The sequence below is a fragment of the Pyrus communis genome, chromosome 1 (genome assembly GCF_041283825.1).
Source record: "Pyrus communis isolate YQ-2024b chromosome 1, ASM4128382v1, whole genome shotgun sequence".
In the NCBI taxonomy this organism is placed as follows: Eukaryota; Viridiplantae; Streptophyta; class Magnoliopsida; order Rosales; family Rosaceae; genus Pyrus; species Pyrus communis.
In genome coordinates, this window is record NC_142565.1 from 19,960,011 (window position 1) to 19,980,088 (window position 20,078).

The window sequence follows — 20,078 nt, forward strand, 5'->3', positions numbered from 1 at the left end:
ATGTGTCTTATTCATGTAGTTAAGGCTGATGCATTCAAGTCCCGCAGCAACGCGCGGGCATTTTGCTAGGAAGAATGAAGAATCTCTCTTCAGGAAGTGTTAGCTAATCCGGTTAATTGGTCAACGAAATTAGCCATTTCTGTCATTTAGATTGGATAAGCTAGGAAGAATGTTAGAATGATTGATCATATTCGTTAGCCCTATGTTTTTTTATTGCATAATGATGGAATTGACGCGTCATTTAGTCATAGTAATTGATGTAATAAGTACGTATCAACTGTTTCACTCATCTATCACTCTCTTCATTTAGGTAAAATGTATCTTATTCATGCAGTTCACAGAGAGACAGACAGAGAGAGAAAGAGAGAGAGAGAGAGGCAGAGAGAGAGAGAGATGCCGAGGGGAAGACAGCAGGGAGAGGTATGGCTGTTGTCTGCAGTTTCATTTGCTGTCCTTCAAGGAGGGTTTCGGGGGGATGGACTGTGACAGAGAGCGGAGAAATTAAGCTCTCACAGAGAGCGGAAAAAACGGAGAGACAGAGAGACAGACAGAGAGAGAAAGAAAGAGAGACAGACAGAGAGAGAGAGATGCCGAGGGGAAGATAGTAGGGAGAGGTATGGCTGTTGTCTGCAGTTTCATTTGTTGTACTTCAAGGAGGGTTTCGGGGGGATGGACTGTGACAGAGAGCCGAAGAGAGAGAGAGAGAGAGAGATGACGATGGAAAGAGAACGAAGAGGAAAGGGGAAGCCTATGCTCTGTTGTACCTTCAGATGAGTCACTTCTTGCTTTTGATTTTGGACTCAAATAATATTTTATTATTTCTTGCATTTATATCTGCTTGCATGATCAGATGAGTCACCTTGCCCTTTTGATTTTGTACTCAAATCTTAATATTTTATTATTTCTTACATTTATATCTGCTTGCATAGTCACTTTGTCCTTTTGAATTTGTGCTCAAATCTTAATATTTTATTATTTCTTGCATATATATCTGCTTGCAGGTTCGGTTTGTCATTTTAATTTCGTACTCAAATATTTATATTTTATTATTACTTGCATTTATATCTGCTTGCATGTTGTGATTGAGAGGCCAGAATTAATTTACAAATCTTTCTGCACTGTTTGGTTGGTTAGGTAGCATGCTTTTGTCTTTTTTTTAATCGATTTGGGGATTTTCTGCCCCTCTATTTATTCATTTGCTCTCAGTTTTGTTTCTCAAGTTCCTGTGTTTTTCTGTTAACTGTTCAAAGGTCCATTTTTTTCCGTTTTGTAGTTTAAATTTTGTTTATTATTCTGTCTGGCCTACCATTTCAATTCCAATGCTCTTAAATTGTATGCATCTGTGTCTCTGTGTGTGCGTATGAGGTTGTGCATCGACTTCTCTGCTGCCTAATTTTAATGCAATTTTTTTATTTCAATTGTTTCAAGACGAGAAAACTCATTATTCTCTTATTTTTATGGATTGCAGGAAACGTCCTGCTGACTTGGGATTTCAGGTTTCATTTGCTAACCCTAACTTTTTAATGTTGTGAAACAATTACTGTTTGTACGTTCATTTGTTGTGTTGTTGTATTGAATATTTTTGTATTGTTCTACAAAATGTTTTTCATTCCGTCTTTGTTTTTGGACAACAAAGTGATTAATTACGAGTCTTTGTAGATTAATCTGTGTTTCATTTCCCCTGTCTGTCTATCTTTTACCGATTGGTTTTAGATATGTATATGTGTGACTGTTTTGAGAAGGGTATTATGTTGCAGTGTATGTTTTGCATCTTCCACTTTGGTTTGACAATTAAAAAAAAGAGGTCACATATGTTATTAGGCAGTTTAGATGTCAAAAATTGTTTCCATACCAAACTTGAGCCGTAAATATGTGTTACCCGCTGCTTAGTATTTATATATAGAGTTGCTTAGTATTTGTATATAACACCAGAACACATTAGCTGCTACAAGTTGCAAACGACTAAAAAATGACAATTCAAAACTCCAACGAATTATCGTGCCTATTCGATAATGACACGGAGTTTCTCGCAATAAGGTGCAGACCCCATTCTGTCCACATAGGTAGAGAAACCAGCACCAACAAAAAACTTAAATTCAACAACGTCAAATACATGTTCAGTAATGGCTGTCACTCCTCGGTTTCTTCAATTTTCTTTTAGGCTTGGCTGTAAACTCCTTAAAATTGCTTTTGCAAAATTTTAACGCATTTACATTACAAGCTAAAGTGAATTTTTTCAAATCGGAGTAATGAGCAGAATTAAGAAGTTCTGTCAAACTTTCTTGGGATATTCGATTGGATCTGCAACTTTAACCGTTGGAAGAAGGTTGGGATGTTGTTCCTTTGGCTCATCGCCACCGTAGTGGTCTTTTGGTTTTTAAATATGTACGGATGGGTGGGATTTTAATTTTAAAAAAGGGTCATGTAGGCCATTTTTGTTGGGTCATAAATCCAATGATGTAAATAATTAACTTTTTATCCTTTTAAGAATTAAGTGTTGTTACTACTTATTTGGCCACCTTTTTATCTTTAATTAATTAAATTTACATTAATGCAAATTTTTTCTAATCAATTTCATTACACACACACACACACACACACATCTGCTGCCTGCTGCGGTTCATGCATGCAAGACATGCTATTTGGATCATGGATCCACCCGTTTTGCATTTTTATATTTTGCTAATAAATATTCAAAATGTTAAAAACCCAAAGACTTCCGTAGAACGTAGAGTTCGCTTAGAGTTACAGTAGGTTAACTCATTGAGTTTAGGGAATGAGTTCAGAAAAAAAAAAAAAAAAAAAACAAACAAATACCGAAATAAATTGAACCAAATTTTATTCATTTGGTTCGGTTTTAGAAGTTCGCAAGTTGAACTAAACCGAACCAAACCGAATTCTAAACCGACTTAAACGAATTTTCTGATACGTAAAGAAAAACTGATATTCGACTGTGGGCATGCGCAGTTAACTTTGGGATTTGTTATTGATTATTACCAACTGCTCAGGATTAAATTAATTTGACATAACTTTGCTTGACTATTGCACGGTATGAAATGGATTCTATGTTAATTTCCCATTGCATGCGATCGTTAAAATTATTTGATGTTAATGCCGTATATGACCGTGCATTATAATTATTTGACGTCAGTGCCTTACATTTGAGCAAGGCGTTTGCCCCGATTAATTTATTTGGTTGTCCATGTAAGCATGGCTTATACAATTATTAGTGTCGTTTTTTTATTAAATTGTTTTATCATTTTGGGTGATAGGAATATGTATGCATCTCGCCTCCCTTTGAAGTATCTTTATTTCTCAATTCTTCTAGGCGGAGGACAATAGTCCATAAACTCTTTTTCTAATTATGCTATATATGGACTCTATTATTAATCGAATTTTTTCTCATGTGCATAATAGCTCACATGCATGGTAATAAAAACAAATGTCATTGCATAAATATTTTTGCCTTTGCATACGTTGCTTTTCTTCAACTTTGGCTTTGACCATCGTAAAACCTAAAAAAACTGGCCTTATTCCTGATGCCTAATTTGACATACATGACAACCGGAGGGATGAATGAGAGAACGAAAGGGACTCATCCTTCTTTAAGTGCTTCAATAATTGCTATTGATAACTGGTCTCTCTCAACGAACTACAAATTATTCAGAAAAAAAAATTTCGTAATTTACATACTTAATAAAATGAGTATAAATAATCTTATAACAAACACAAATTGGTTATTCAAACAGATTTATAAATATTTCTATTCATGTATTCTTTACTTATAAAAAAATAATTAATGTATTTTCTTTGTTGTTTCAGATTTTTTAGAATTTAAACAATGTTTCTCAAGCCTACAAAATTTTATCTTTTCAAAACATTTATTGACATTATATTTAATTTTTGATTCAGAGAAAAAAAAAATGGTGAAAGAGATCGATCGAAAAGAACAACAAATTCTAGGAGGGGTTTTGGTAAAAGATTTAAGAAGATTGGTAAAAGCTCGAAAAGAAGAACAGCTTCGAGGGACAAAATTGTTTTATTCAGAGACTGCTCCAGGACCCAGCACATCAAGAGCACAAAAAATAGAAAAAACAAGAATGGGTTTACGTGTTTATGGAAAAGGTGTCAATCGAAACAAGTTGGTCGTCCACACTATGTATTCACCTACAAATCGTAGTAATCCACCAAAAGAAAATGTTCAAAAAAGCTGTTTTGGGTTGTACAATTGGATTTGCAAGTTTAAACGTCCGAAGAAGATTGGGATGCTCCTTCTTTGGTTCATCTCCACTGCAGTGGTTTTCTGGATTTTAAAAAATATGTAAGGATCAGCTAGATTTTCAATTTAGAAAAAGGTTGTGTGAACCTTTTTTGTTGTCTGATAAGTATAACGATGTAAACAATGAAATAATTTTTTGAATTGTGTATATGTAAGGATGGTTGACGTATTAGTGTAATGATGTAAACAATGAACTCCCTTATCAGTTTAATAATTAAGTGCTATTACTACTCTTTTACACACTTTTTTAGTTCTCATTATTTCATTGCTGCCTTTAAACAAAAAAAAAAAAAATCATTTCTACCTTAATGCAATTTTCCCCTAATTTTGCGACTTCATATAATTGATGTTCATATTCCATTTACTATATAACAAAGATAATCACAATATTCAGAAATAATTCATGTTTTGCTTCAACTTTAATTTACCTTTATTTTTATATTGTTTATGTTTATTCGCTGGTTGATCTATTGTTTACCTAGAGTTGTTTTTCTTTTTGTTTATTTCATTGTGTCGTGTATGTCCTTACATTTATAGTTTTGTTTGGTTGTTTATCTTTCTATTATCCAGGTTTTTGCAATTAATTCCTCACACTTGCCAGTGATTCCTTTTGCAACTACAAACTGGTTAGCTTTCTCGCTTTTTACATATAAATTGGTTTTCAAATTAAACTTTGATCTTATTTACTTTCTTTGTTTTCGTTTTAGAGAATTAAAAAATTGTTAATTTTGGTAGATGTGGAGAAATGTTTAGGGTCTTAACATAATTTATATGTGGTTTCTTCGATTTTGCTATTTTGTGCCTAAAACCTTTACAATCTTTGACAAGATTACTAAAATTAAGTGCTCTTTATATCTGGTGTTAGTCAAATTTAAGTAGGCTTTTACTTATGTGATTATATTTTGGGTGCATTTGTGTTTTTAATGCACCCTTTTTTACGTGTGGCGATTTAATTAGTGAGTAAGGTGTAGTCATTCGTATGTTTTTTTTTTTGTATTTGCGTAGTGTTATGCCTAGGAAACTCAGAATACCTGGGAAGGTTGCTGAAATTCAGCATGCCAATTTGCGCATCTTTAATGGTGATGTTTATCCAGATGATGTGGTTTTGCAAGATGTCCCAACTTCTTACGATCAAGAATATAACAATGTTTCAAACTCTTTACTATCACATGACAATACAACCAATCCTGTTCAACCATATACATCTGTTTTGAAACAAAATGCATCTATTAGCGATGAATTCAACTCATCTTCGTCTGTTGCTAGCATTTCACATGAAATCACCGTCCCTATTTTTCTTGCGAATGATGCCACTTTGCATGGTATATTGGTCACTGATACTGAAGCTGGTCATTCTGTTAGAAGCTCACATGTGATTGGTCAAGCCGCTTATCAAAAAAAAAAAGAAAACGTATGTGCTCTTACAATATATTCATCTTTGCATTTTTTTTTGGCTTATTTAAAAACTTAACTTTTGCTCGCTGCTTTGGGGATGATTTTGTCGCTCTTTCTTTTCATAGGTGGTGTTCCAGATTATATTGATTTTGGCCCTAGAAATTTTCAATGTCAATATTGTGGCGCTTTATTTTGGTCTACAGAGCGATTAAAAACAAACGCTTCTTCTACTAGAAGGCCATAATTCACTGCATGCTGTATGAGTCAAAAAGTAAAATTCCCACCTGTTAAGCCTGCCCCTGCTTATTTGGACCATCTACTAAATCCAACAAATTCTCAAGAAAATTCACATTTCAAAAAAAAATGTTAGATTGTATAATTCAATGATGGCATTCACTTCAATGGGGGCTAAAGTTGATGCATCAATAAACAAGGGTCAAGGTCCTTATGTTTTTAAGATTAATGGTCAGGTGCATCATTTAATGGGTTCTTTGTTGCCTCTTGAAGGCGAGAGCCCTAAATTTGCCCAACTCTACATTTATGACACTCAAAATGAAGTCAACAATCGTATGAGTTGTTTTCCTCATTTTGAAGCATCTTCAAAACTTGACGAACAAATTGTTGGTGGGCTCATTAAAATGTTAGATGAGTGTAATTAGTTGGTTCAATTATTTAGACTTGCAAGGGATAGAATTAATCAACAGTCAGCAAGTTCTTTGCGCTTGCGTTTGTACGGCACAGTGAACAACCATGATGCGCAATATAATCAACCAACATGCGACGGCATAGGAGGGTTAATTGTTGGGGATATCGGTCAATTTCACACCGAAAGAGATATTATTATTGAACACAAGGCCACTGGTCTACAAAGGATAACAAAGTTGCATCCTAAATATATGGCTCTTCAATATCCTATTCTTTTCCCGTATGGTGAAGATGGATACACCAAAGGTCTTCCTTGGAATCCTGCTTTTAAGGGGAAAAAATCCAAGACTGGTGGGGTGTCTATGAGAGCATTTCTAGGTTACCAAATTCAAGATAGACCAGGACAGGATAGCACCCTGTTGAAGGGTGGCAGATTGTTTCAACAATATTTAGTAGATGCATATGCCACACTTGAAGAAGATAGACTTGATTTCATTAGGACAAATCAAAGTTCTTTGAGAACTGAGCGTCTTAAAGGAATTCATGAGGCGTTAAAAAACGGAAATGCAAGTGGTTCAGACATTGGTAAGAGGATTATCTTGCCAACTTCATTTACTGGCAGTGCTAGGTATATGATAAATAATTATCAAGATGCCATGGCTATATGTCGTCACTTAGGAAATCCTGACTTATTCATCACCTTCACATGCAATGCTAAGTGGCCAGAAATTATTGAAGATCTACGTGAAAGACCTGGTTGTAAGGCTGAAGACAGACCAGACATCATATCCAGAATTTTCAAAGCAAAACTTGATCATATGATTAAGTATATAAATCAGGAAAACCTTTTGGCAAAATTGAATCTGGTTAGTTATTCACTTTTCCCAATTCTCAAGATTATTTGTTTGTTTTCTCTTATGAGCATAAATCTTAGGCGCTTCATTTTCATGTTTTTGTCTTATTTTTCTTCAAACAGTTATTTACACAGTTGAATTCCAAAAAAGAGGTCTCCCGCATTGTCACATCTTGGTTTGGGTCAGTAAAGAGTATAAATGTCATTCTCCTTCTGATGTGGATTCAATCATTTCGGCTGAAATTCCTAGCGAAGTATTTGACAAAGATGGGTATGATGTTGTTGCACAGTATATGATTCATGGTTCATGCGGTCTTGCAAATGAAAAATCTCCTTGCATGAAAGAAAAAAAATGTTTCAAGAAATTCCCAAAACGTTTTGCAAATGAAACTACTTTTGAATCTGATGGTTTTGTCACATACAAACGTAGGGAAATGGAGAATTGTTTTGTTGTTAAAAATGGAGTCAAGCTTAATAATGCATTTGTTGTCCCTTATAATCGTGAATTATTATTAAAGTATCAAGCTCATATAAATATTGAATCGTGTTGCCAATCAATGCTTATTAAATATCTTTTCAAGTATATAACCAAGGGTGTTGATAGAGCTAGAGCTGTTTTTGAAGATCAAGAGTTTAATGAGATTCTAGCTTATCTAAATTGCAGATATTTATGTCCTTATGAAGCAGTTTGGAGATTGTTACAATTTCATATTCATTTTAGAGAACCAGCTGTTCAAAGATTATGTGTGCATCTACCCTCTGACCAAAATGTTGTCTTTAAAGACAATGATAGTTTAAACTATGTTGTTAACCAACCTGATCTTCAAAACACAATGTTAACAAAATGGTTTGAAATGAATACTCAAGATCCTAATGCACGCCAGTTGTCTTATGTTGAATTTCCTTCGAAATATGTTTGGAATAGTGAGAATAAAGAGTGGACTCGAAGGAAAAATGGTAAATCTCTAGGTAGAGTTGCATATGTTCACCCTGCTGCCGGTGAATTATACTATTTGAGATTATTGCTTAATTATCAAAAAGGTGGCTTTTGTTTTGATGATTTAAGAACAATTAGAGGTGTTCTTCAACCCACATTTCAGGCTGCGTGCAACTCGCTTGGCCTATTAGGAGATGACAAGGAGTGGAACAATGCAATGTTAGAAGTGATGGTTACCGCATCATCGCATCAATTGCGACAATTGTTTGTTACATTAGTTTTGTTTTGTGATGTTGCTGATCCAGCAACTTTGTTTGAGGCACATTGGAAAATGATGTGTGATGACATCTCGATAAAGATGATTAATGCTTTTGGCTTGCAAGATATGTCTAAGTATGAGGATGAACTTAAAAATTCTCTTTTGTATGAGTTAGAAAAGTTGTTTGTTGCTTCAAATAGGTCTCTATCTAAGCATCATCTCCCAATTCCAAGCAAAGATGTCATAGATAGACTTAAGAATAGAAGTTTAAGAGAGGAGTTAAACTACGACACTGAATCATTGAAAGAGCAACATTCACAGTTGGTTGCACAATTGAATAGAGAACAAAAAATAGTTTATGATAGTGTCATAAAGGTAGTTGATCATAATAAGCCTGGTATGTTTTTTGTTCATGGACATGGTGGGACTGGTAAAACTTTTTTGTGGACTACTATAATAGCTAAGATTAGATCAGAAAACCATATTGTTTTGGCAGTAGCTTCATCTGGAATTGCCTCCCTTTTGCTTCCTGGAGGAAGAACTGCGATTTAAAATCCCTATTAGCATTACAGATTGTTCACTTTGTGAAATAAAAAAAGGAACTCATCTAGCACAATTAATTAGTGATGCAGCTCTTATTGTTTGGGATGAAGCACCAATGAATCATAAACAATGTTTTGAAACTTTAGATAGATCTCTTCGTGATGTTCTCAAAGGTTCAAAACCAGGTTTTGACGATTTGCCATTTGGAGGAAAGCCAATTCTCTTTGGAGGTGATTTTAGACAAATTTTACCTATTGTCCCAAATGGAACTAAGGCTGACATTGTTGAAGCTTCGTTGACAAGCTCTTATCTTAGGCCTTCTTTAACCATTTTTTTTTCTCAAAGAAAACATGAGACTTTCAAAAACAGGTTTGAATGAAAAGGAAAAACAAGAGTTGGCTGATTTTGCTAATTGGATATTACAAATTGGAAACGGTAGTGTCACTAATTCTATATTGTCAACTGATGAAGAAAATTCTTGGGTTGAAATATCAAAAGACTTTCTCATTGATTTTGAAGACAATCCCATTGAAAACATGGTTTCAGCAGTGTACACAGATTTTCAAAGAAATTTTCATGATGTGTCATATTTGAAAGAAAGAGCTATTGTTACACCACGAAACGACACAGTGACTGAAATAAATGATTTTATGTTAACTATGGTGCCTGGTGAAAATCGCACATATCTTAGTTTTGATTCTGTGTCTTCTTCAACAGAAAATGTTGAAAATCTTTATATACTATACCCATTAGAATTTTTGAACCAACTTGACTTACCTGGTTTGCCACACCACAAGTTAGCATTAAAAGTCGGTATGCCAATAATGTTGCTTAGGAATTTAAATCAAAGTTCTGGATTGTGTAATGGCACAAGATTGGTGGTGATGCAATTAACTGATAGAATTGTGGAAGCAAAGATCATAACGGGTAGCAACATTGGTGAAAGAGTTTACATTCCAAGAATCATTACTGAGTCATCACAAAATAAATATCCGTTTACTTTGCGAAGAAGACAATTTCCTCTCAGAATTTGCTATGCAATGACAATTAATAAGAGTCAAGGACAATCTTTGAAGATTGTTGGGCTATTTCTATCTCAAACAGTTTTTTCTCATGGACAGCTCTACGTTGCATTATCTAGGGTCACCTCAAAAAATGGTCTTAAAATTGTGATTGCTCATGATTGTGATATGCCTTACAGATACACAAAGAACATTGTTTATAAAGATGTTTTGAATCGTTTACATGAAGGTGTGTTGGTTTGTGTTTATCCATTCATTTTTCTTTTTCTCTTTTTACCTATTTTTTTGAATTCTAATGTATTCTTTGTTTCATCTGTGTGTTGTATGATTTTAAAGTTTTTATTTGCTTTTAAATTTACTTTGTATAGATTGATGGAGCATATGCCAATTCGTCTTTTGTTACCATACAACCCAATAAGCAAACTACAAGTTAGGATATGCAGAATTTGGGTGACAAAAAATATTGGAGCTGATCGTCAACCTGCAAGTTTGGACTGTGTCTTTGTTGACAAAGAGGTTAAATCTTTACACTTTTTTTTCATTATTAAATAGGTACAAATTTATATATGTCGAAATGCATTTATCATACAATTAGTATTAATTCAATTTTTCCTTCTCATTTATTCACATTCCATTTGGTTTTGTATTACAATTTCAATCTTTAATGCATATGAGAAAATATTTAAAATCTACATCATTTTATGCATATTTTTGTATAAATGTCAATCTTTAAATTTTCAAATCTATAAAATAGTAACTTTGTTACTTTGTATGATTTGCTTTTATGCATATGTTACTCTATGCTATAGCCATACAAAACATGCTTTATACATTATTTGATATGTGATTTAATGCATTTTTTGCTCATTTAAAAACTAATCGATCTAATTTTGTTTTTCCCATCCAAAAGGGACATGCAATTCAGGCAACCATGAAACCCTGGGACATCCAATTCTTTTTGGAGCATCTAAAAGTTGGGATCGTGTATGAAATAGATAAATTTCGTGTTATCCGCAACAGAACGTCAAGCAAAATTGTCCCTCACGATGCTATGCTTGAGTTAAACAAAAACACTAGCATAGTCCCTGTTGAGAAACCAAATCAAGTGATACCAATGCATTGGTTTAATTTGATTGAATTTGATAACCTTGACCAAAGAGTTGATAAAGATGTACACCTCACAGGTAAATCGTCTAATTTTGACGATTGTCGCTATTCTAAAATCATTGTTCTTAGTTTTTAACTTAATAAGCTGGTTCTTATAACTGTATCGTATGTAGATGTTTTTGGTTGTCTAATGGCTTTACAACCAATTGAAAACATCACTGTGCAAAATATTAGACTTGAAAAAAAGCGAGACCTCCAACTTCAAAATACTAGGTAAACCATACTTCTCTTAAACTATAATTACATGTTTATACATATATACCCATATAAAAATTACATAAATAGTTTTGACTCCGTTTTGCAATTGTAGAGGTGAACAAGTTACAGTTACCCTGTGGGCAGAAACTGCAACAAACTTTCAAGAAGATGCATTAAAATCACTTTCACCTCCTGTCTTCATTGTTTTGACTTCACTCAAAGTGAAGAAATATAAAGGTTATATCTTAACAAAATCTAAATGTTATCGTTTTTCTTTTGTATTTATAATTGTTTTCTTTGTATTTATAGGAAAACCTGTTCTGGGAACCACAGGCTCAACGGTTTGTATTTTCAATCCTGATATCCCACTACTTTCAGAATATGAACAAAAGTGAGTGCACAAATCTTATTTAATATTTATTTTCGTTTTTAATTTTATAATCTATATTCTTGGACCTAAAAATTTGAAACTCAGGTTTGAATACCTCAAAACACCCATTGAAACTCTACCAACTTCTGCTGAAAAGTATGGGAAAAGTACTACTATCGTTGATTCAGAACAAAAGACAATTGCAGAATTGCTTCTTCTTGATCCGACATTAAACAAGGTCAATCCACCATCACTAAATTATCTCATATTTTGTCAATTGTATTATGCAACTACTTTGCAATTGATTGGTTGTTGTAATTTGGAAATCACATTGTTTCTTAGTCTATACTGTGTTGTGTATACAAAGTGTCATGTTGTTTGTTTGTTTCTTCATTTATAAGCTTCAACACAAAAAATTAAACAATTTATATTTTGTGATTCAATATACATTTTCCAAATGTCATTTCATGACCAAAATCTGTATTCTACTTTATATTTTGTGTGTAAATGCATTTTATAGGGTGCAAATGTCATGTTTGTGATTTTGTTCTCAAAATGTCATTTGTATTTGAAAATTTTATATCATACCAGAATACAAGTTTCATGTGTCAAGCAACAATTGTCGATTACGATCTGACAAATGGATGGTGGTACAAGTCGTGCCCGTATTGCCACAAAAGTGTGAGAAATACAAATGGAACCTTTCAATGCTTTGAGCATGGGCTGCTCAAAAAAATGCCTGAACCATGGTAATTTCCTAATTTCTTCTTTCTATGTTGTTTACATCTCTTTGCAATCAAAATTTTGTTTTTATTACAAATTTTTTAAACTGCAAAACACATCTCATGACATCTTCATCTCTTATTTAGGTTTAAGATGAATTTTATTGTGGATGATGCCACAAATCAACTCAACTTTTTAGTGATTGGAAGGACTGCTGAAAAACTTTTAGGTATTTCTTGCCACTCTTTGGTCATAGAAGAAGGCTATGATGACTCTTCTGTCTTGCCACCACAGCTCCAAAAATTGGTTCACAGCACAAAAAAATTCCTGCTCCGTTTTGGAAATCAAAACAATGAGTTTGGCAACACCGACTTTGTTGTTCATAGAATAATTGAGGAACAAACATCAGTTGAACCAAAACTTAGTTCAATTGTACCACGTACACCTGCTAAGAACATTGGAAAACAAGTTATTGATGCAACAACCCCTCTCCCTTTTACTACCCTTGAATCCCAAACTCAACAAATCCAATCAGCTGCAACAAACAAAGGTGTAAAAAGAACACTATTTGTTGAAAATGAACCTTCAAAAGCTCACAGGTTAATTTTTCCTTTTCAAGTAATGTTGGTATTTCATTAAACAAAAACATCATGTATGCACTTTATAATGCTCATTTCCATATTTTTTAAATTTGACATGTATTCACAGCAAACATGATGAGGAGAGCCAACCACTGTCTACTAATTCAACCAGAATCTCAGCAGAATTCTCTAACTTGGTTGTCCCAAAAGTTGAACCTACAGACAAAAGTCCGATCAGTGCTTTAAGAAGTAGATCACAGGCAAAGAAAATCAAAGACAGGTATAATGACATATTGTTTACAATAATCTATGCCAACTTGGACAATTACTTACTTTTTTTGTTCTATTTTGCTGCTCAGTATTGGAGATGTTCATTCGCCAAAGAAATGAACTATGGAAGACATCGTGATGGACTACTGCAAAGGATCAAACATATATATTTTTTGCTCATCCCACTAACATGGACATATACTTTTTGCGAATTCGACTACTAAAGTCAACTAATGTACATACCATAAAAACATGTTTATTATGTTTTGCAACTGTTGGAATGATACAAACCCCTGCAGAACATGTATTTTGTCATGTTGTATGAACAAACAAAATATGTGTAAAGTGCATGGTACTTCAGTCTCTAATGCAAAGACACTATATTTCGTCCTTGCAACTATTGTCAACGTAAACTTTCATTCAAGTAATTTTGATTGCATACTGACTCTCAATATTGACTTAATACATAAGCAATGTAAATGAAATTACTTTTTCTATAGATCAATTCACGCTTATCTTGCTTTTTCTTTCATTTGGAGCTAATTGTATAAATATGTGGTTTTGTAAACGTTACTCATGTTAAACATACGTTCTCTAACTTGCTACATTTATGAATGCAATTATATTACTAAAGCATTTTCAATCAATTTTCTATGAATATTATTCATCATCTAAAAACCCGTAGCAAAGCGCGGGCATTCATCCTAGTAATAGCTAAAATGAGGCAAATAGAGGCAAACTTCACCACATATGTTACAACCCGTACCTTAAAATATCATATTTTATTTCTAAAGGATGCGAAAAAACCAAAATGCCCCAAGTTGGGTGCATTGAGTAATTATGGACCTCTGAACTAAATTTCAATTTCTCATTTTTTTCCTATTTTATTAAATTAGTTTTCGTACTTATGGGTACATAGGCAAAAGCAGAATGGAATTCAAAGATGTGGAACTTTAATTGTGATTTTCGAATGTTAAGGGGCAAATCGGTAATTTCAATGTGACCAAGTGAGCTAACTCCACTCTCGGTCCAATCTTTTCCACCATTTGCTAAAGCACTCCTCTATCTAACTCATTTCCTTTGCAACCATCTCCATTTCTCTTTCTAGTTTCAAACACCACTGTGAAACCATACTCACTACCCCGCAATTACAAATTCTTACTCTATGAAACTTGGCAATCATAGTACCATAATTGCATGTTTGAATTATGCATGCGAAAGGGGAAAATTGAGCCTCTATACTCAGTAAGTTCTCCGACGAACTCAAACCAAAATTTGGCAACCTTGCCGTTGATCGTACGCGGGCTTGACTATCTGCAATCCTAGGTGAGGAATACTGCTTCTTTATGTGAAATTAGGTTAGAAATCAAATGTTAATAACCTATGCATGTTTCTATGCTTGATAACCTGATACCACGTAGCGAACTCTGGCTTGTTCCGTCGAGTTCGAGTGTGAATCCACCTTAAGTGGTAATGTCTGAGTTTAGGTAACCCTTCGAACCTATAGGTGTTAAATCAAGTCAAAATCGTGAATTCTAGGATGCGTTCATATCTTTGTTCTTCAACCCTCGGTTTCAGATGAATAAATCCGGAGACGTCTCATCAAATCTGAGCTAAAACTTGACAAAATTGAGGTGCCTTGGACTCGATTTAGTCTCCATTAAATCTTAGGTACAATTTATGTACCATGCATATTAAATTTGAGCGAGAAATTCCAAGGTTTTAACCTTCAATTCGTCCCTGTCTTGGTCCCTAGAATCCAGCGAGGCTTTCTTGTCAATCATCTACGAATCCGAGAAGGATTCTACCTCCTGATGCATAAATATGTACTTAGGTAAGCATCTGGGCCTTTTTAGTGAAATTGGTTATGTTGGGGCCGCAATCTATTGAAGGAACCAAACCTTTGTTAGTTGAAGACAACGCTTCTTTGTAAGAAGGTTCATCTTCCTCTAAAGCTATGGAAATGTAGGCTTCCCCATCAACCTCAAAATGACACTTGGGAATGTGGCATTTGTAGCTCCTTCAAACTGTACGACCTTGAGTTCTAGAAGGTACGCTTCCATAGATGGGCGTATTCTCTTGAGCGTCTATGCGTACACTTTAACTAGGTTGTGTACACCTACTCAAATGAAGTCCTCACACATCTTCTTCAATGATCAACAAATTGAAAATTAATTTCCCTCATTCGTTTAAAGATGTCATGAGTTCTTCATCTTTCTCCAACTTATGGAGACCAAGGTTTTTGATAGTATCGCCAAGCTTTGGGAAGTCATTCTCTATGAATTCTACATTTAGTGATTTGATCTTGGTTATCCCTCCATCTGGGTGTTCACCGTACATCACATAACCTTTTGAGTTTTCACAATATTTATAAAGGTATGTTTATTTGCTATAGAACCTAACTATCCAAACTTATATGATGAATAGTGAACAAACCGGCACAATCCCATGCATGCAAATTAACCAGATTGGGTTTTTCACCATTCCAAAGTTCATATGGGGCAAGAAAATCGTTTGAAGGCACACTGTTAAGTATATATTGTAGTTAACAATGCATCATACCAGAAAGATAAGGGGAGATTTTCTTGTGCCGTCATAAACCTCACCATATCTAATAAAGTTCTATTTCTCCTTTTAGCCACATCATTTTGTTATGGTGTGTAGGGAACAAAAAGTTGTTTGCGTATCCCTTTACTTTCAACAAAAACCTTGAATTGATCAGAAGAATACTCTCATCCACGATCAGTCCAGAGAGTTTTACAGTCTTCCCTTTTTGATTCTCAACCTCAGCTACGTTTGAAGCAATCCAAAGCTTCATCCCAATGAGTCATCAAATACACATAACCATAATGCGTGTAATGTCGATCAAAGATAGAAAGTAAGAGGTACCATGACGGGCATTCACACTCATTAGTCCACAAATGTCAGAGTGGATCAACTCTAATGGTTGAGTAGCTTCAATAACATTTTCAGAAGGCTTTCTAACTATTTTTCCAGCCAAACAAGGCTCACATACAAGTAAATTGATAATAGTAAGTGAGCCCATGAGGCATTTTTAACTAACCTAGTCATTCTATCTTAGTCTTGTATGCTGAAATTGGGTACTAGGCAGAATATCCTTCAAATAAAAATTAACTTTGAACAATAAACTAGTCAAATGAGCTAGTCAACTAGTCACAAGTTAGTCTGGGACATAAAGTGCAGTTGTAAGAACAAAACCTAACTGACCAATACGTTCAACTAATCAGAGTATGCCCAAATTAGTTTCACAACAATAATTCCTAAGCTTGAACACATTTACATATTGGTTCATTATCCGACCAACAATAACAAAGCAATTATGAATTAAAGTATGCTGGTTTGACTAGTCAAGCCCACCAATCAACTAAGTACAGATTCGTTAGTTAATCAAATGCAAATCTATGAATCAAACTTAGTTTACTACGAGTTATCTTAGTCAACAACAAATCAGTTCATTTCTCATAATATGCATTGTGAACTTAGTCTCTAACACATATCAAATAACAATTAATAGGATGCATAAAACATGTGCAAGTAAATAAGATATGTAGACAAGCTTAAGAGACAAAGAACGCATGAAGTTTTTGGCTAGAAAAAACCCACCTCTAGCTTAAAAAAATGTGGACTCTCCACCGAGTCCAATCCACTAGTGAAATCAAGGTTCATACAAAGACCACACAAGCTCAATTCCTAGATATCTATCTATGGAGCAGCTTTACCTTTGTGCAACCTTACCTTTCACGAGATGGATTCCTTCGATCTTCACGAAATGGAAGCTCATCCTGAGCTCTTCACCTTGCGGCATTGAAATCAAATTAACTTATGCAAATGTTGTTAGGATGAAGTTGATGCAAATCTGGATTCGATGTCTAGTTAATTTCACCAGTCAAACACTTGAAAGATGAAACTGACGCGAATCCAAAAAGAGGCCAGTTTAAAGATTTGAAACTTGAAAAATGTGACCACAAAATTAAAACAAAACCATGAAGACAATGCTAGCCTAATATGCAATAATTGGGTGTTTGATTTATGAACATGGTTTTGTGGCTAAGGTTTCAATGAAGAACACAAAAGGTAGCTCAATGCTAAATAAATGAGCACATAAAATGAATTTAAGCAAACAATTTCAATGATAGATTTAGAAATATTCGATGAAGAACATTACCCATAAAATATGTTTGATGCTCCTAGGAGATCTGAGATGGAGATGAAAAATAAAGCTTTTAAAAATTTTCCAATCTCAAACCCCAAAAACAAATGAACCCTAGATTGATCTTTTAAAGGGGGTTTGATGTTCAGATAGAAAAGGTACCAGAAAAACCACATGTTATGTGCAAAATCAATCTGGAAAGATCTAAGGTTGAAAAACACTCTCGGACAAAAAGCTGTCAGAAAACTCATATAGGTTCTCTTAAAGTGTGTGCCTAGCTCGTGTGAAAGCAGCAAGAAGTTTTGTTTAAACAGAACCACTAGACAAAATGAACTAGAAATAATAGCATGAAATGCATATGAATGAACAAACCATTTGATGAGAGAAGTTAAGCTCCTAAAGTGATATTTCTAGCAGCATGATCCCAGAGTAGGAATTTAATCCTAAATCTAACTAGAGCATGTGTGGTACAATTTACAACATTTGACAAGGGTAGCCAAATAATAAAACTAGACTTCACATATGCCATGTTTCAGAATTAACATGTTCTACAACAGTTACTAAAGAAATAGAGAACAAGAATCAATTAAATCCAAGCAAAAAAAGTCATTCTTTATTGGATCATATCCAATTTCAACTTGATCCATATAGATCACTTGTCTAGATGGGCTTATGTAACAACCCATTCCGTAAATTTAAGGAATGGAAGGATATTTTCGTATTTTCACTTTAATTGGGTTTTATTTGTTTAAAATATTGTTTTTGGGTCTTAATAGGTGTGCCCAGGAGGGGCCCACCTTTGGTTTCTGTCCCCCGACCCAATTGCTCATTCTCCCTCACCCGTTTTGTGTCTCTCACTTTCAGAACCTTCTCTCTCTCACAGTTTTCTCTCTCCCCTTGTTTCTCTTTTCTCTCTCTCGATGCTTCCCTCCCTGAAACACACACATACACATCCATACACACTTACATGGATGCACTAAGTTGCTATCTCAGTAGAGGAATGAACGGATACCAGCCTTCGAACCCGTAAGCTTGGGGAATAACAACTTCCTTCTCCGGTGAACCTCAACCTTGGTGATGTGAAAATTAACTTGACACACAAATTAAACCCTATTGTTGATAATTGTAGTATATATGTAAGTAGGGATCGTTCTAGGCCGGGGATTAACTAGGGATGCTAATCAACACAAATAAGACTCAAAAACACTAAACTAGACTATAGACTCAAAACTAACTTAAAACACTCAAAACAACAACAAACAATAAAAAAGACTCAATTTTAGACCTAACAAGTGATTTTGACGAAAATAACACTTAACTTGACTCCAAAGACTAAAAGAAAATAAATTTTGACTCAAATAACAAGACTAAATGAAAGGGGGATTGTTTTTGACGAATTTAAAACTTAAAACAGAAACTTTGCATAAAACACTTTGTAAAAACGAATTTGGATGAATTAAATAGGTGAAAAGCTAGTTAGAGGGTCCTTCTCCACACATGATATATGCATACAAACCAATTTCCAGTTATTATTCCTTTAGACTATGAATGACAACGCCCCAAGTTAGATGCATCGGACAACCAACTTTAAACACGAAAGGAAGATTCACACAACACTTAAGGCCATATTCAAACTTTTGGACCCTTCCTTCAACAACCAACACTTGTGAGTTCATTCTCACTTATTTTTAACCAACCAACAGATTTTCCTTACTTCATTGAATTAAATGAATACGCATTACAATCAAATTATCTTTCTCAAGTTCTCTATATGAAACATATAATAAAGATACATATCAAAAGTCATTAAGTTTTGTGAAAATCATAAGCATTGACAAGACATTCATCACTATGAAATGCATGAGACTCATACCAAGGATTCACTTAACACGATCGTGACTAGCAACCTCCACTACTTATGAATATAAGTGAATAACTATTACGTGAAACTCCCTTATACTCTAGCATCAAATTCATGCATGCAAATTAAGTGTCGACCCTCAACGAACACACATAAACAAGTTTTGATAACTTAGATAAGCAAATCACATTCAAGACTCAAGAAACAATAAATGGATGTACTCAATTCATATAAAACATATAATCATGGATTTGAATTCACTCTAACTAAAAAGAAATTAGTTCCACATGTTCATCATAATTGAAAACCAAATTAAAATAAACATCAAACTAAAACTAAGGATAGAAAGAACCCAGAAACGATCCACACTCCAATGGCATGCATGGCACTCCCTTGGATGGCAGATTGCACAAGTCCTCTTCTCTTTCCTTTCTTTCTTGCGGCACTAGGATGATGTGGTGTGAATTATGGTATTTGATGGCTGAATGTATAAATGAATGAATGAGTGAATGGATGATTAAAACCTGCAGCAAAGGCTTGTATTTATAGGCTAGGTCTTGCACAATTTGTTGATGCGAACTAAATAAGCACACAAATTAAAACCCTCTTTTGACAATTGTAGTAAAGATGCAAATAGGGATCGTTCTAAACCGGGGATTAGGAGGGATTGCTAAATCACTTGGAAACTAACTCAAAAACGTAAAACAAAGGTTAAAACACTAAACTAGACTCAAAGAATGCAAAACTAAACAATAAAAACACTAAAACAAACCAAAAGACTCAAAACAGCACCAAAACACTCAA

At 34.2% G+C, this 20,078-nt stretch overlaps 2 protein-coding genes and 1 long non-coding RNA gene across 3 annotated transcripts; 2 read left to right on the forward strand and 1 right to left on the reverse strand.

Annotated features, from left to right (window-relative positions):
• Window positions 1–81: 81 nt before the first annotated feature.
• LOC137711966 (replication protein A 70 kDa DNA-binding subunit B) lies at window positions 82–13,466 on the forward strand. Its single transcript, XM_088699682.1, has 12 exons — window positions 82–1,496; window positions 4,850–4,905; window positions 10,302–10,449; window positions 10,844–11,117; window positions 11,214–11,313; window positions 11,411–11,535; window positions 11,608–11,689; window positions 11,774–11,906; window positions 12,260–12,417; window positions 12,538–12,990; window positions 13,100–13,252; window positions 13,332–13,466. The coding sequence occupies exons 3-12, from the start codon at window positions 10,306–10,308 to the stop codon at window positions 13,360–13,362; spliced, it is 1,653 nt and encodes a 550-aa protein (XP_088555808.1). The 5' UTR covers window positions 82–1,496; window positions 4,850–4,905; window positions 10,302–10,305; the 3' UTR covers window positions 13,363–13,466.
• Window positions 5,289–10,306, forward strand: LOC137712415 (uncharacterized). The gene is made up of 7 exons (XM_088697155.1): window positions 5,289–5,628; window positions 6,416–7,185; window positions 7,296–7,354; window positions 7,837–8,765; window positions 9,058–9,141; window positions 9,281–10,162; window positions 10,302–10,306. Exons 1-7 carry the CDS (start codon window positions 5,289–5,291, stop codon window positions 10,304–10,306), a joined length of 3,069 nt encoding a protein of 1,022 aa, XP_088553281.1.
• Window positions 12,959–13,426, reverse strand: LOC148699330 (uncharacterized). The gene is made up of 2 exons (XR_015966347.1): window positions 13,306–13,426; window positions 12,959–13,188 (listed from the first exon to the last, which is right to left on the reverse strand). It is a non-coding gene; the product is annotated as an uncharacterized LOC148699330 (long non-coding RNA).
• Window positions 13,467–20,078: the final 6,612 nt, after the last annotated feature.

Coding starts and splice junctions, on each gene's coding strand:
- LOC137711966 (XM_088699682.1), top strand. CDS start 10,306: ATGGAGCATATGCCAATTCGTCTTTTGTTACCATACAACCCAATAAGC. Junction 10,450..10,843: donor GTGTCTTTGTTGACAAAGAG/GTTAAATCTTTA, acceptor CCCATCCAAAAG/GGACATGCAATTCAGGCAAC. Junction 11,907..12,259: donor TTGATCCGACATTAAACAAG/GTCAATCCACCA, acceptor ATATCATACCAG/AATACAAGTTTCATGTGTCA.
- LOC137712415 (XM_088697155.1), top strand. CDS start 5,289: ATGCCTAGGAAACTCAGAATACCTGGGAAGGTTGCTGAAATTCAGCAT. Junction 8,766..9,057: donor AGTTGATCATAATAAGCCTG/GTATGTTTTTTG, acceptor TTGAAACTTTAG/ATAGATCTCTTCGTGATGTT. Junction 9,142..9,280: donor AAAGCCAATTCTCTTTGGAG/GTGATTTTAGAC, acceptor TTTCAAAAACAG/GTTTGAATGAAAAGGAAAAA.